Below are 17235 nucleotides of genomic sequence, written 5' to 3'. Positions count from 1 at the left end.
TTGACTGACTAACCCTACAGCTTAATGATTAATGCATTGCATCTTGTGCGTTGGATACATACACCAACAGAAATTTGAAAAAGCTACAATTTGTGGTTTTAGGAGGACTAAGGTGCTAGAACAACTTGTTTCAAACAACATTTGTTTCCATCAACCCAGCACTTCTGTACAGTGTCTCCTGTAGGTTGCCAGATATGATGGTACCAAACCTGGCAACCTCACTGCAATGACAAGACTCTAGGAAGCCGTACACAGTCACTGCACCTGACCTTTATCAGCAAGAAATAGTGCAACTCCCCCTTAAACCACAAAAGTTGGTTTTCCATTGCTGTGTACGGATTAAACACGAGATACTGAGTAGATATGATAACTAAATGTGTTAATCGGTGAACTTTAGACGTGTAGGTGTATTTTTGAACTTTGGAGAAAGAAAATGGAAACTAAGGACAATCAGTAATCATATATTAAAGCCTCTATATTACTCACATATTAACAAGCAAGTATGTCATCCTTTTGCTTATTTATTTTTGTTCCAGAATATCTTTAGCACACAGCTTGCGTACACACACACACACACCCACACACACCAAACCACCCACACACACCAAACCACCCACACACACACTTCAGTAAAGTGCCAGTTAGTATGTTAGCAAGAAGCCAAATCCGCCTCTCCTGTTCTCACTTTGTTATTCTGTGTAATCAGACAACTCTCTACTGAGATGCCTTCATAATGATCTGTGTGTCTGTGTGTGTGTGTGTGTGTGTGTGTGTGAGAGAGAGCGAGATGTCGTCATTAGCATTATTAGCATATTTCTTTTTCCCTACTCTTAGAAAGATTCACTCATACAACCTATGTTCATTTATATATTTTTTAAACTTCTCTGAAAAGGGGTAATGGCATTTTATTTGTTTGCTTTATTTCACAATTGATTGCAGAGAGACTCCGGTGAGATGGAGGAACAAGAGAGGGATGATTAGGGAGATGAAACAACAATCAGCTCCCATTTAGAACCCGTTCCAAATTGTTCAATTCCTGAGAGGCACTTAGCTTAACAATGATCATTTTCTCTTAATGATGCCTGTGTGCTACAACTGACTTAGCTTTTGGATGCACACGCTCTCATTTGTTTTCATGTTGGACTTCAGCAATTGCAGAAAAGAAAAAGTTGGAATGCGTGGATGCAAAATCAGACTTATGTCTCAACAATTTGGGTGGCGGGGATCAGCCAATCAGCGCCTTTGTTTTGGGGTTGCGGAGAGGACACCTGCATGCTCTGGCTGATAAGTTTCATTTTTGAGTTAGTGGTGAGAGTGGCTGAGAGAAAAGCATCGTAGATATTTCTAAAGTGTATAGTTGTCGTCTGTGTCGTCATCCGTGCATGTGTGCGTTCAGAGACATTTGAGTACACTGGTGTGAAATGTATATGTGTATTTCGGGACCTTAGGTTTATATTGATGTTGTATGTTCTGGGATATTCAGTTAAAATGCACTATGTTAGCATAAAGTTAGCCAGCTGCATGTTAATGCTTAGTATTATAAGTATTACACTAATACTGTGCTTGTGTGTACTTACATAATAGTATGTCATTATTATTGGAGTTTTCACAATGGTTGGGTAAGATGGAACTATGTTTTGAGTTGCTGTTACTGAGACAACGGCAACAAGAATGTTTAATCTAATAAGGAGCTGATGTATATAATTGTGGTTATTTGGTTTGGTTATTTGGTATAAGCAGCTAGTTAATTAAGTTAGGTATATAATCATCATTAACTAGCCTTAATGATTGCATCCTGTCAGCACTGTTGTCTGTACTTGTATGCTGATATGTTCTTTTCACTTGTATTTTTGTAGAACCACACACAGACAATTATCTGCCTGCTGTCAATAAATCTATTGAAGATATCATCAGAGCATCCGACTGCATTTCTCACATATTCCCAACCAGCTACAGTCCGAATTATCAAGTCTCCATTACACACAGATGATCTTTCTCAAGTAGAATATAGTGACAGTTTGAGCAAGTATGACAAAAACATATTTTTTTATAAAAGCTACCAACTGTAGCTTTAAAAACACATTTTTCTGATTTAAATCCAGCTCTGTGTCATGTTAGTGTGGACAGAGGGTGTTTGGCTTCCCTCCGTGGCGCCAGTGCACAGAGGTCCCGATGCAGCAGAGCAGCAGAAGTCTGCCGAGAGCCGCCGGATGACGGGAAACGTATCACGGAGGGAATCCGAACCCTGTTCATCTAAACACCCTGCCCACATAAAAATGACACAAAGCTGGTTTAAAATCCATATTTACGGCAGTGGTGTATAAGTAATTTGCACTCTGGGACTGTAGGGCCGCCAAATCGCAAAGAAACACCAATTCTTACACAATTTTGCAGGCCAACACTGGTTCAATAAGATTGCTGTGTGCTCTGATAGCTCCATGATCAACAGGCCTTCTATTACTTGCAGCCCCATTGATTTCCTGCTGATAACTGAGCTCTTGTCACAGCCTGATGATTATGGCTTTCTAAATGAGACCTCCCACTAGTTGTTTGTGCTGTTGCTGGTGAAGCAGCTATCTACTGCTAGTCTTAGAGACCTTTTAAAGATTGAAACTCTCTGAGTAATTCATCTTCCCTTTGAATTGGCAGCTTTAGCAGTCTTACCTTCAGTTGCTCTGTGAAACTCCTCACTAAGTGTCTTGGTTACATCATTCCAGAAGGTGTAGAGGATATCAGGCTGACCATCCTGTCATCAGGAAGAGAGAATAGAAAAACAAGAATTATGGTGTATCCTTGCTTTGTGAGTGACATGAGCTGGTGAGTTGATAGGAAACACCTTCTGTCTAATTGCCTATTTAAGTTTCTTTAAGTAATAAGTCTATTGAAGTTGTGCTGATGATGGTCCTATGAACAAGCATTCAATTTTCTTTCACATTTCTCAAACTTTTGAACATTTTGGAGATGTAATAAATTGATCCCTTTTGTACCCCCCCCCAAAAAACTTGCAGACTGGCTTCAAACATCTGAATGCAGATATGAATGGAAGGAAATTAGCAGTTGAGGTGGAGATACAAGCAGAGAGCATTTGGGTGTTTTGTGTTGTAAACCAAACTGAAATGTGGTCTCAGGATGGTAGCTGCACTCCAAAACAACACAGCAATGATTTTTTATAATTTGAAAATTACAAAACAATAATAGCTGAAGTTAACGCTCTAGAAAATGAATCTTTTGTGAACTGAAATTTTTGTTGATGTGCAGAAGTGCAATAAAACAATAATTTTGAAATTGAGACAAATAATCCTTCATCGTTGCAATCACAATATTTAATAAGGTTATTAAAATGACCACTATACATCACAACCATCATTAATACTGCTATTACTGTGGTAGTTAGTGCAGACATCCTTCATACAATATTAAGACATACCAAACTCAAAGCCTGTGGAAAACAGCTATGTGTAACTACTAATAGAGAAGAAAAGGAGCAGTAAGTGTTGTCATACACACAAACACACACTCACAGTTCAACACACTGAGCCTGAAGGAAAGTTCTTTAATTATTTAATGGGATTGGACATGTGTGTCTGTGTATTCCCCTCTAGTCTCACTTTGCCAGACCTTCCTCCAAAGCGCTGTGGAGAAAGGTCTGGCTACTGCACACAGCATTCCGGGAGCATTTTCAGCATTTCTTTAAACCAATCACAATCGTCTTAAGCACCGAGCGGAGCAACGGTGCCTCTGCAAAATAGTCTCAGGAAGGAACTTGTTTTGGTGGAACATGTGTACGTTCAAAAGTAGTTTTAGTCGTCCAACAGAAAACTCCGATTGGACAGATAGTCTAGCTAGCTGTCTGGATTTACCCTGCAGAGATCTGAGGAGCAGTTAACCATAGTCCTCACAAATCCACCAGAGGTTAGAACGCCAACACAGAGAAAGAGGAAGGGGACAGATATCCGGCCGAAATGAGGGACATCCGGCGGAATTCCCGGTGGCAATGGAGCAACGCCGGAAGTGGAACGTCGTGGATTTAGACTAATTCTATCAATCAATCATTCCACCACATCGTCAGTTTCTACACTTTCACAAATATGTGTGACTGCATTTTTCTTTCTTGATGGACCGACTGCATGTAAGTGAAATAGAAAAGAACAGAAAAAACAGCTTTTGGTGTGGGGCTTGTTAGTTCCAATGAAGGGGAATGATAATGCTACTGCACACCATGATGTTTCAGAAAATCCTGTGCTTCCATCTCTGTATCAACAGTGTATCCCTTTTCTGTTGTAACATGATGATGCCCCTGTGCACAACGCCTGCTCCATTAAGAAATGCTTTTCCCAGTTTGATGTGGAAGAACTTGAGTGGTCATGCTCTTGGGCCTGAATGGGAAAATCTCTGCAGCCAGTTTCAACATCTAGAGGAAAGACTGAAACCAGAAGAGTGGAGTCTGTTGTAGAGGCAGAGTAATGCTTTTGAAATGTCATGTAAGGCTACATTTACAGTACATTGCTGCATTTTGGTTTATAAACGAATATCTTTTGCAACGTTTCCCCCTCTCATTCCCCCTGCTCTGGCGTTTCCCCCTCTCATTCCCCCTGCTCTGGCGTTTCCCCCCCTCATTCCCCCTGCTCTGGCGTTCCCCCTCTCATTCCCCCTGCTCTGGCGTTTCCCCCTCTCATTCCCCCTGCTCTGGCGTTCCCCCTCTCATTCCCCCTGCTCTGGCATTCCCCCCTCTCATTCCCCCTGCTCTGGCGTTTCCCCCTCTCATTCCCCCTGCTCTGGTGTTCCCCCCTCTCATTCCCCCTGCTCTGGTGTTCCCCCCTCTCATTCCCCCTGCTCTGGCGTTTCCCCCTCTCATTCCCCCTGCTCTGGCGTTTCCCCCTCTCATTCCCCCTGCTCTGGTGTTTCCCCCTCTCATTCCCCCTGCTCTGGTGTTTCCCCCTCTCATTCCCCCTGCTCTGGTGTTTCCCCCTCTCATTCCCCTATCTCTGGCGTTTCCGAGCCCCTAAACCGGAGACATTAGGAAACACTTCTGACCCGTTTTGGTTTGGAATCTGCGGGGTTGTGTTTCAGTCTCAACGGCCGCAAATGGAGACCTTTGGCAAAACAGACACTGACGCCAATATTTCGCCGCTTAAATGGGTTATGTTGTCTCGTTCTCTGAGACTAAGCTACTAACGTTACCATGGCAACTACCAGCAGCGGGCGGAGTATACATGCTGCCTCCTGTTTATGCCCAGTATACCAGAATGTTGATGAGATATGAGGTTTGGGCGTGTTAGTTCAAACGGAGATTAGTTCTATTGGAGATAAAAAAAACTTAAAATTCTGCTTAAATACCAAAACGTAATAATGTAGCTTGTGAATAACATATGACTGGAATGTTCAGCTATTCACATTCTTTATGGCATGTATGGTTGCTTCAGAACAAAACAGAATAATTAACTACTTTATTATAAAAACTCTTGTCTAAAATAGTTTTACAATAACTACATCAATGTAAGAATAAGAATAAAAACACTAATTTAGAATTACTACAGATGAGGGCCCAGACCTTAAAGCAAGAAATTAAGCAGCTTTTAGACTTAAAGTTTTTAAGCCGGCATCTGATCACACTATAGCACCATGTGGTGTCGACCAAAACTTTTCTTTGAATGCGCTAAAAAAAGCCTGTTATATAGTTACTTTTAGAGCACAAGTTGCCGTTATAATAGATACTGTGAATAATACTGTGAGGCTTTTCTGTAAACATTGATTCGCAAATTTCAGTTTGATGTAAACATTGTTCATGTTGTTCATTAACATCCGAAAATGTAGTGAAACTGACAGGAAACCAGAGCCTAGTAGCAGGGACTGGAGTAATACAGTCTTATCTCTGGGAGCATATTCTGCATGAGCAGTAGCACATGAGATCTTTCTCCTGCTGAGAGCTGAATGACGGAAACAGTATTCAAACCAGGAGGAAATAAAGTAGGAATGATCTTCTCCAGGTCTGTCCACCAGAGTCTGTTTGTCTCTCCCTGTAGAATGAGCGGTGACTTAATTCCTATTACATGAAGAAACCAGGATCGAGGCGAGGACAAAACAAATGATACCCGGACTGAGGAGAGAAAAGGTGCACAGGAGCGTACAGTACTGACCTGTGTAAGTAGGCATAAAAAATCCCTGGGGATGGGTGGGTGTGTTTACGCTACACAACACTACCGACTATATAATAATATTGTCTTCCTCATAATGAGTTAGAGCTCATCTCAGGTGCTTCTCTTTATCTCCTTCTCCTCCAGTGTAAATATATTTATTTTGATGCAGCTACTGTAAGATGTGACCGCTGACAGTAGAACAATGTGTTTGTTCAGTCGTTCTTCTGTGGACACATGGCAGAGTGATAGTGCATCTGCCCTGCTGCGGAGCCTTGCATTTAGACATGTCATTAGGTCTCCAACTCACACCTCCGTCTCTGGGTAATTGGTGAGAGCTTTGTTTCCATAGTAACAGTCTCACGCTCTGATTTGTACAACTAGGTTTCTGTGAAGGTAAGACAGTGAGACGCTGATGATAGTCATGATAATGTGTTAATGGCTGCCATGATTACTATTGATACTACTAGTACTATTAAGTGACTGGCCTGTGGGATGGGAGCCTTTCTGCTTTCTTTCTTGCTGTTTTGCTATCTTCCCATTCCCAAAAAAGTACAACATTCATCAAAATTGTGAAAGCAATTTCATGATTGGGGTACTTGGGGTCCATAAAATCATCTCTCAATGCAAATCAAACCAGCTATTAGGCTAACTGAAATAAAACCATGCCAATCTCTAGGTATGGTGAAGGGTATGTGATGATGGGGGGGCCAAGGGAACTTTATCAGGATGCATAGTATCCTGGATCCATGAAATAACTGGCCTTTCAAAATAAAAGTCTGCCTGCCTCTATGGGAATTTAACATAGGGGTGTACTGACTTATGCCCCCTGTATTTTAAGGAAGAACATTTATTTATTTATTTTACATTATTCATTCACAAAGAAAATTAGTGTCCTTAAAGATTGGATTTTTCCTCATTTTTTTAATTAAGGCATTAAGATCAATTTCCTAAAGATGATTTTTTTATTCTTCTTTTTAGTAAACTTTAGCATGGGTGTGCCAACTTCTGCACATGACTGTATTCGATACCAGTACCCAAAATTTCCCCCTTTCTTGTCTACATATCCCTGCCTCTGCTGAATTCTTTTTACCCCCGGTGGGGACAAAATGCCCCCCCAAGTGATCATCTACTACACCAATAGACCATATATTATATACCTAAAATAGAAGTATTTTAAACTAAGTATAGTGCTGTAACGTGAACAGTCTATAGTACCATAGAACGATATAATCTGAGCAGCAGTTGCTGGTTGTATTTAGCCTCTACAGAGCTCCAGGACGCCGGCTACCAGCGCTGTTGTTTAGCTGCCAACAGGTGACTGTGAGCCGGCTACAGGCACCGCCAGATGACGGTGCTTTCAGGGGCCGTGGTAGTGGAGTTTAGACAGAAGAAGTGAGCATCATGTGGAGATGACAGTTAAGTTTAGGCACAAAAACGACTCGTTAAGTTTAGGAAAAAGATAGTGGTTTGGATGGTGGTTTCCTTGGTCAAAGTCTTTTGTTTTCTCCAGGAAGTGAACTCTGCTCCCCAGCTTGAAAGCGCTGTGTTTTATGTTTACACCACGTTGTGCTATTTCATTTTCATACATATTGAAGTGCATATTTAAGGCTGGCTGAGTGGCTCTATATCCATGGTATTGAAAGGGGGATTTAATTCTTGCATGTTTTGTTCCGTTGTGCATGATAAAAAAATAAATAAAACATTAAAATCGCTCCCTGCCGATACCAATACAGTGACTTCAATACCAGTTCCTAAACGATACTTTTTTTGATACCAATTTTATAAAACAAAAATAAATTACAACATTACACAATACGGCACAAATCTTTTCATGTATTTTCCAGCTCCTACTACGTGAGCCCTGTCTCTGTGTAACAGAGTTTTTCCTGCGTGTCTCTACGACGTGTAACGAGACAGCCAATCACAGACATTATTAGATCTTGGTAGAAGCATTCTGCATGCTGATTGGCTCACTGACGCTGATGAGATTTACTCCTTTGGTATTGAAATTGGTTATTGAATGACGAGGCTCATTTTTCGATGCTCGATACTTAAGAGGCAATTCGGTCGGTGCCTAAAAAGTATTGAATTTGGTACCCAGCCCTAAATACAATATTTTCAAACTTTTGAGCTTTAGCCCCAACAGTGACAGTGACATCACAGAGATGTTAAATGCCTGTTAAAAGTTTAAATTTCTAATTTGTCTCATTAATTTGTACGAATACCAGTGATAACTTCTGTTATGATTTGACACTATTAATGGACACTTGCCAAGTGACTATGAAGCTTTTGCTTCCAACGTCGAGCTTGTATCCTCCATGTTTCAGTTTATAAAATGTCTGTTTAAAACAATGCATTCTAAAATGTGAAAGCAACCTTCTTGATTTGAACATTTTCATTAAAACTAATTTGATACTGAAAGCTATTTTAGTTTAAATTGTGCATACTTTGTCTAACAAAGTTGTGCTTCATCAAATTAACACATATAATAACCTGGGGTCAGGTAGTATTATTCCTGCCTAGGAGTACTGGTCTGATCATATAATTAAGCTGTCATGTATAGTCTGCTGTGTAATGTGTACTAGATGGGGACTTAGAGGTGACAGCAGGCATGAATGTGTGTGTATATTTTACATTGATTGTGAGAACTAATTCATACTAAAACTTGTATTTTCTATTATTTAATAACTCTGTGGCCAGACTGGAGCCTTGTGACTGACCTGATTGCAGCTATAAATATTACTATTATACCAAAACCAGAGCAGGGCTGCCCACCCACCTTGATGATCTCATCGATGAAGCACACGTGAGTTACAGGGTCTCTCTTCTTCATCAGGACCTTCTGCAAATGTTGCACCTGGAAAATATGTGGAAATGTTATTTCTATCTCATCAGTCCTGCTGACTGCTTTTGTTTTTAATGTGCTTAAAAACGGGTCTCAGGGAGTGTGCACCTGTCTGCACGCAGCACATATCTGGTCCATCAGTTTCTCCAGGTTGGTCCACAGAGCAGCACGGAAAGCTGCTGTGTTGCCAGGTGTCGGCAGCACTGCTCTGCCTGGTGCACCTGATGGGACAAATTCACTATGTGTAAGCTTTTTGTTTGTTTGTTGATATGTGATATGATTCATCCCATTTCCCAACTTAACAGCTGACACAAAAAAGCATTTATGATTCTTCGTACAATTGCAGGAGCCAATAAGAGGAGCTTTTCTGTCATGACTCAGACCGTGATACATTTATTCAATTGCCAATTTCATAGCAGAAAACTGGTGTTATTCTATATTTTTCTTATCGTCATCAAATCCAAGGAAAATACCAAAACCAACAATGTTAATCCATCTCTCAATTCTTCCCAACTTTCCTACCCTAGCAAATGTTGAGGGAATGATGTCTGAAATTAATTCCAGTTCTTTGTATTGTCATTTATCAACACCCCACTTTTAACATTGTGTTTCATACAGAATTGTCTGAATTCTTAGCCTCTGTGGTAGGACAAAATTATGATCTTTGGGGATTTTAACTTTCATGTTGACAACACCTGAAGTCGTGCTACAACCGAGTTTCTAAATGTTAACGAGTCCTAAAATGTTGTCCAACATGTGCACAATCCAACCCATACACACTAGACCTATAATTCACACTTGCTTTGAATCTAGACAGTCTCTCCATTAAGGTTAACTGTTTCTGACCATACAGTTCACCGAGCTACCATAAAAAGCAAATGCTACAGTTCTGTGTTCTCAATAACAAACAGCTCAGTCCTTCTCTTTACTTTTTAACACAGCTAGTGACAATTTGTGACAAAAATGTCTAATACAAATGACCAATTATTAGCCTTTAATCCATAGGTGCCCAAATTCTTTCACATGAAGGGCCAAAATGTATCTGAATTGAAGGCCACGGGCCAAAAATATCTGTGATGTTGAAGAATACCGTAATTCTTGTAATTCTTCTTAGATAAAACATAGGTATGTAATTATTGGGAAGTTTAACAGCACTGTGCTTTTACATTGCCGTACAACGCAGATTAAGTACTTTTTAGCTGCACAAAATGTGTATGTTTCGGAGTCACTACGGTTAGGATTTTACAGCACTTTCAAAATAAGAGGAGAATAAGCATGACCATGTCAAATGCTATGGCAGGCCAAAACAAAGGGAGGATAGGCCAAACTTGGCCTGCGGGCCCCAAATTGGGCGGCCTTGCTTTAATCAGATATGCCTATCTACACTGGACGTGGTTGCTCCTTTGAAAACATACTTACATCCACTGTCAAAATAATCCCATGGATGTATAAGGAAATTTGTAGCCTCAAAAGAACCTGTAGAAAGGCTGAACATCCAGTAAATTGCTGGAGGATTATTTGATGCTCAAAGAACTACATACTTCATACAATTACAAGGTAAAGGAAGCCAGGGACCAGCATAACCCGAGAATCCTCTCAATACTATCAATCAGCTTGTAAACTCTCCTCTCGCTACTGCGGACGTTTCTTCTCTAGCTGACTGTGGCAAAATTCTTAATTTTTTCATAGTAGCATTTCCTATTTCATCCTTATAGACAGACTAAAACAGTGGGCGTGTATAACTGTCCTGGACTGGTTTTCCTTGTCTTAGCCAACAGGAAATGTTTGGTTTCTGTTGGGGGAATTTACTTTGTGTACTGCTCAGACTTAACATGGAATACCACAAGGATCAATCTTGGGACCAGTTTTGTTTACCATGTACATGTTACCCTTGGGATAGATTATCCGTCATCACATCATCTCATTCCGTAGCTACGCGGATGATACACAGCTGTACCGGTCATTTAAACCTTCTGACACCAGGAAATTAGCTGTACATAGCTGCCTACATGACATAAAAAGCAGGATGTCTCAAAACCTCCTTAAATGTAATTCTGACGAGACAGAAGCTCTTTCCATTGGCCCAGAACACGTCTCAAAACAAATACAGCCACTCCCTTGCCCCGTCATTCCCAACATAAAGTCAGCTACAAAAACTCTGGGTGTTATCTTGGATAATAACTTGAGCCTGGAGCAACATGTAAAGAAAGTAGTCCCGTCACCTTTTTAATAAAATAATTCTTATATCCTCCCACTCAGTTTTTATCAACAATGGAGATCTATGGCACAATAAGAAGATATATCAGGCTGTGATACACACGCAATACTTTTTAGTAGATACATTCACTGGTTTGGGTCTTTTTATGATTTTGTGAATTGTGAAAAAAAATATAGAATCACTTGAGTTTTTGTTAAAAAAAAACAAAAAAACATTACACATTTTTTGTGTGTGGTAATTTTACATTTTATTAGTGATATAATCCTCAAAAATAGTCCTGAAAATGCCAGGGGAAAAAACCTTAGCCTAATCAGGGCTGGTTATCTGAAAGTATTGTGAGCATTAATTAGAACAATGATGTGTCGCTACATCAGAGCCATAAAAATAGCACACGCCTTCCAGCCAGAATTGACTATTCTCTGTGGCCATGGTATAATAATCTATTTTGGAAAATTATAAAATGTCATTGTCTTTTGCCTTTTAGAAATGAGGGCAATGTATCCAGTGTGTGAGTGTCGCTCTGTGTGTACTGTATAAGCAAAAATTCTGTAAGAACCATCCTCCTTGGGTCTTACCTCTGGGGTTGGTGGGCTGTGTCAGGCCCTTGATGTCCAGAGCACTAGTGATGTTGTCCTGTATGGTGGTCTTGTAACCCCCAACTACAGAACTGATGGTCTCTTGTAGAGTGCCCAGATTATAGAAGACCTGGAGGGCTGTGCCAACCTGGGTCGGATTCTGACGGAAAAAAGGAAAGAGGATGACAGAGGGAAAGAGAGAAGTTAAGTTGGCAGGCATCTGTGGTGCGGTTTTAACTGCATAAAATCAACTTAATGGGTCTGGTAGTTTCACACACTCACATTCAGTTTTCCAGTGAGTACAGAGGTGACAGCAGCAGCTAAAAATACATCTTACATTGATTTAATGAGAGAGAGCTGTGAAAATGTAGCAGGACAAATTCAAGACAAGAACAAAACTGAGAAGAGGAGAGGAGGAAACAAGAAGGGGAGGAAACAAGAGAGGATAGAAGAGGAGAGAATAGGAGAGGAAACAAGAGAGGAGGAAACAAGACAGGAGAGAAGAGGAAACAAGAGAGGAGAGAAGAGGTAAAACACAAATTACACTTTGCACTGACTGTTTATATTTGTGGACACTATATGCTTAAAAGCATACGTTTCCTTGAGATGAATATCTTTGAACATATTTAGATTTTGTGAAATATTTTTTGATATTTTAAAGATAAAACAAGTAATGGGTTAATCAACAAAATAATTTGCTGATTAATTGATAATGAAAATATTTATATTTTTATTTATTTATATATTTCTATTTCTGTTTCACAAAACAGAACCGTAAGTGGTGTAGGAATTACACATCAGTGTTTCCCTTCAAAACTCACTGGATTTTGACAAATGTTGGTAGAATGATGAATCTCTCTCGTTAACTCTCACAGCACAGGTAAAGACCTGGTTTCTCAAACTATTTCTTGGGTGAAAAACAGTTTGGTTCAGAGTTACACATCACTATGAGGTGCTTTGACTGGATGTGCCAACGACTCCCAACGACTTTCTACTACTCCTAACGTCTCCCTACGACTATCTACGACTCCCAACGTCTCCCAGCGACTCCCAAAGGCTCCCTACAACTCCAAACGACTCTCTACGACTCCCAATGACTCCTAACTACTCCTTATAACTCCCAACGTATCCCAACGACTCCCTATGACTCCCTCCGACGCCCAACAACTCCCCACGTGACTCAAGACCCTCAGGTGACACGAGCCACCGGAGGGTAAATATCTGGAACTTGCCACTCGTCAGTCAGAACAGAAGAAGCCTTTTGGATGAGAGGCGGAACGTCGAGTTGCCTTTGCTTATCACAGAGAACTACAAGGTGCCAGGTAACAAGTAGAGATGCTCCAACAGAGCTAAGCTAACCACACATGAGATTGATATCCATCTTCTCACCTCACTTTTCTCAGCTCATTTCCTGAATATCTCAATATTCCCATTTTTAATTTTATTTACATTTTTTTATTCATAACTTTTTTTTCGCCTGGTAGGAATCGGCCTCCATACCATTTCAAGTAGGTTGTACTGTCTGAAATGTACTTTTTTCACTGTGTTTTTTTTGGACTGCATATGTTATCGGCCACTATTGAAATCTATGGGCTAAATGAAGGAATAATATTTAGGTAATTTAGACAACATTTACAAGCCCTATTTTTTTGGAGATGGGAAGGTACTGTACACACAAACACACCCCCGCATTCATGAATGCAGTCGCCTATGTGCTAAAATATACTATCATTACATTTCAATCCATACAGATAATATTTGGCCTGGGACAACAAATAAACTTCACCCTTGCAATGTTTTGAAGCAGGCCATGTGGAATTGACTGGGTCTTAAGGAGCTGTAGTGTTTATTAATGGACATACTGTAACCTACACTGTACAATTACTACCACAAGACTACAAGGCCAACAGCTGTCTGCTCTGAGCCAATCCACATCAATCTCTCTCTCTCTCTCGCTCGCACAGACTACGCACTGAGCTATTCCTTCAGACAAACTGATACGTGAGCTTGTGAAGTTAATACAGTATTGAGTGGGCGTGTACGTGTGTGCGTGCGACTGTTTAACAATGGTTGATGGTAAGAAATTGATGAACTTCGATGGTCAATCTAAACGAATAAGGCTCTACAGCCAATAGCGTTGCTCTTATATAGCAGTTTTAAACAACTTTAAAATGTGTAGCTCTATCCAATTACACGCAAACCTTACCTTGACGATTTTAACCACATAGCGGGCGCACTGGCGGGTGGTAATTTCTGACCTTGAGTTGTAGCCTATAATAGATTAGATCAATACTCCTGACCTGGAGAATGCACCACTATTATGACTCGTATTGTTTTTTTGGGGTTTTTGAGTTCACCAAATTAAATTTAAGACTTTTTAGACCCTTTTAATATCCTTTAATACCTGGAATGCACTTCAATGCCTGTTTCACGCTCATGCTGTATGAAAGTACAATGGAAAATCCGTTGGTGACGATATAGCCTCGAATTATTAATATAGCAGGTTTTTTCAGTACCTCTCCAATAATTGGACCCAGATAAGCGACACAAAATGGATGGAAAAATGATTAACATAAGTCAATTTAAGCTTTTGGTAAAACAGACACTTATTCCCATTCTGAGATGATGAGCTTCTTGGCTGCTGTAGCTAGCAGTAGTGACAGCTCTGATGGTGCTGCCCACTTTATATAGTTGCTCATTTAAAAAGGGACTTTGGAGAGGCAGCGTGTTACATCGTCTGAACACTGCCTAGAGTTGCTGTTTGGTGCAACTTTTAGCCATTGGGCTCAATTGATATTATGTCATATTTCTGAAAAGATGTTGGAGAGGAGAGAATTTTTTACGTGGGTCATGTGAGTGGACAGAACAGATGGGCTACATGGTCTTTGCTGGCACAATCACAGCGCTGAGGTGAGGCTCCCACACAGCCCAGGCAGCATGTCCAACTGCTTACATAATAAAAAACACAATAAGCAAATGCCTGATATGTGTGTGTGTGTGTGTGTACATATATGTGTGTCTGTGTCTTTAGAGCCCCATATGGCCACACACATAACACAGTGACAGAAGTTGTTAGCCGAGGCTGCTCCAGCAGTAGTCAGGCTAAAAATACTTCTATTGAGGGTGGAATACACAGGGGAGAGAGAAGTGTGTGTGTGTGTGTGAGTTTCTGTCCAATTTTTGGAAAAAACTGTTCTCTAGACGTAGGAGTGAAAAAAGGTATATCTGCTTTGCCCAGGGGCCACTTTTGCAAAATGACAGGAGGCCAAGAGCCAATTAATAAACAAAAAAAATAATTACTATTTGTTATGTATTATTTAAAAGGCCCCTAACTTATTTTTCTTTGAAATTCAAATTGGATTTGAGGACATGCAGGGCTTAGGCTGGACCTTTGAACCTCCCCTTGCACTTTTTTATACACATTGAGTATCACTGCTGTAGAGTCCCAGTATCCTGCTACTTCACACAGTACCACCAGCCACACACACACACACACACACACACACACACACACACACACACACACACTTGAGGCTGCCATACAAGGTGCCACCTGATTCCTGATTCAGCTGATTCTTCAGAGGACAATGATATGGACATAATCAATAATCAAAGTTATCCATACATAAAAATATGATTCTCCAGCTTGTACTTGTTTAGTGATGTAAATATAAAATGGACTGTATTTATATAGCGCTTTTCATACACTGTGGCCGAGCCTGCCGTACAAGGTGCCACCTGCTCATCAGATAAACATTCACACACATTAGTGTTAAGCTACTGGGAATTAACTCAACACTTCCTGCACAGATGTTGTATATTAAAAAACCCCAAGCGGCTAAAAAGGCTTTTAATATAAAAAGATCTGCATCAGTCAAGTTTTTTTCCTCAGTAAACGTTAATTAAATTAATTAGTGAGTGAACACACTATTAAACTCCATCTGTCCATTCAGTTGTCTGAGACGAACGGAATAGCGCTGCGGAAACTAGCCAGCGGCTAGAGGACTTAGCTGCTTAATCCCAACAAAAAAACACGGTGAAACTGAATGGACACACATTTTTTCAGGATTCATTTTATTTCATTTTCTTTTCATTTTTTTGAGGATTCGGATATTACAGTATTGAACGAAAAAGAAAACAACAAAAAAGTGAATATTCAAATCCCAAAACTGAATACCTACCCAACGAACGACTATCCGAATAGATGAATATTCGGGTCCAGCCCTACCGGATGCTGCGGTAGGTTTTTTGTTTTGGGAGTTAGTGGTGAAAGTGGCTGAGAGGAATAACGTTACATAGTGGATATTGTAAATTGTACTGTCTGTGAGTCATCCATCCATGTGTGCGTTCATAAACCTTTGAGTCGACTGGTATAAATATATATAGATATGTATATAGGTGTGTTAGGACTATATTTACGTTTTTACCAAGATGTTCATTTAGAATATACGACATTAGCATAAAAGTCATCAAGCCGCAGTATTATTGTGTTGATGTTTACTCACGTAATACTGTTTATGATTATTATTGGAGTGCTCCCAATGGCTGTGGACCTATGTTTGATTTACTGTCTCTAAGATTACAGTAGCAAGGAGGCGGTTTCATTTAACATGGAGCTGATGTTGTTATTGGATTATAAGTGGCTAGCTAATTAAGTTGAAGTTATACCATATAAGTTATTATTAAACTGTATACTTTACAGCATGTCCTATCTTTGCTATTCCCTGGTCACTTTTTACATAATCCATATTTATTTGAAGGCAGGCAATGCTTCTTTTATAGAATTGGCTTATTTTAATTTACAATGGAAAATTAATGTGTTTCCATTAAATTAATATTAACTGTATATCAGATGGAATCGTATCTCATCGAATAGCACAGAATCGATTCAACATTGAATCACACTGAATTGTCCCATATTAAAATGCATTGTCCCTGAACTGTATCGGAGAGATGCACACCCCTATGGGACTGTGGGAATTTGAGTGTTTTGAAAAACCTAGAACTATTCTATAAAAATAAATACCTATAAATATAATCAACATTTGATTTTGCCACTTAAATTGTGTGTTGTGTTGCTATTGCTGGGTTTAAAGGTCATTTAATTAAAGGGTGTATTTTTTAATTTATGTGCACCCTTGTGGAGTTTGATTTAAATATTCTAACCAAAAACTACAAATTACATAAAACATAACATAACTTTAAATGAAATGAGAAATCTTAAACGCTGGGAGAGAAACCTGGCTGGCACCCCTTGACCACATAACCACATTCCCTTCCGCTATCTGACACAGCGCCGTGGATAGGTCTGGCAATGCGAGACTACGGTTTAAATAACACAAAACCGGGCGCCTGGGTAGCTCACCTGGTAGAGCGTGCACCCATATATAGAGGCTCAGTCCTCGACGCAGCGGCTGCGGGTTCGGTTCCAGTCTGTGGCCCTTTGCTGCATGTCATTCC

The 17235-nt window shown here is 40.1% G+C and overlaps 1 protein-coding gene across 1 annotated transcript in view; it reads right to left on the bottom strand.

The window, feature by feature from the left end:
* cog5 (component of oligomeric golgi complex 5) overlaps positions 1-17235 on the bottom strand; it is an 89867-nt gene that overhangs the window by 20574 nt on the left and 52058 nt on the right. Inside the window, exons 8-11 of the mRNA XM_078281613.1 lie at positions 11776-11935; positions 9091-9203; positions 8917-8994; positions 2665-2746 (exon numbers count right to left, since the gene is read on the bottom strand). Coding sequence (XP_078137739.1) covers positions 2665-2746; positions 8917-8994; positions 9091-9203; positions 11776-11935 — 433 coding nt within the window. The remainder of the gene's footprint in view (positions 1-2664; positions 2747-8916; positions 8995-9090; positions 9204-11775; positions 11936-17235) is intronic.

Source organism: Sander vitreus, chromosome 23 (genome assembly GCF_031162955.1).
Source record: "Sander vitreus isolate 19-12246 chromosome 23, sanVit1, whole genome shotgun sequence".
Classification (NCBI taxonomy): Eukaryota; Metazoa; Chordata; class Actinopteri; order Perciformes; family Percidae; genus Sander; species Sander vitreus.
The sequence above is the reverse complement of the archived record's forward strand: the minus strand, read 5'-3'. Positions and strand labels throughout refer to the sequence as shown.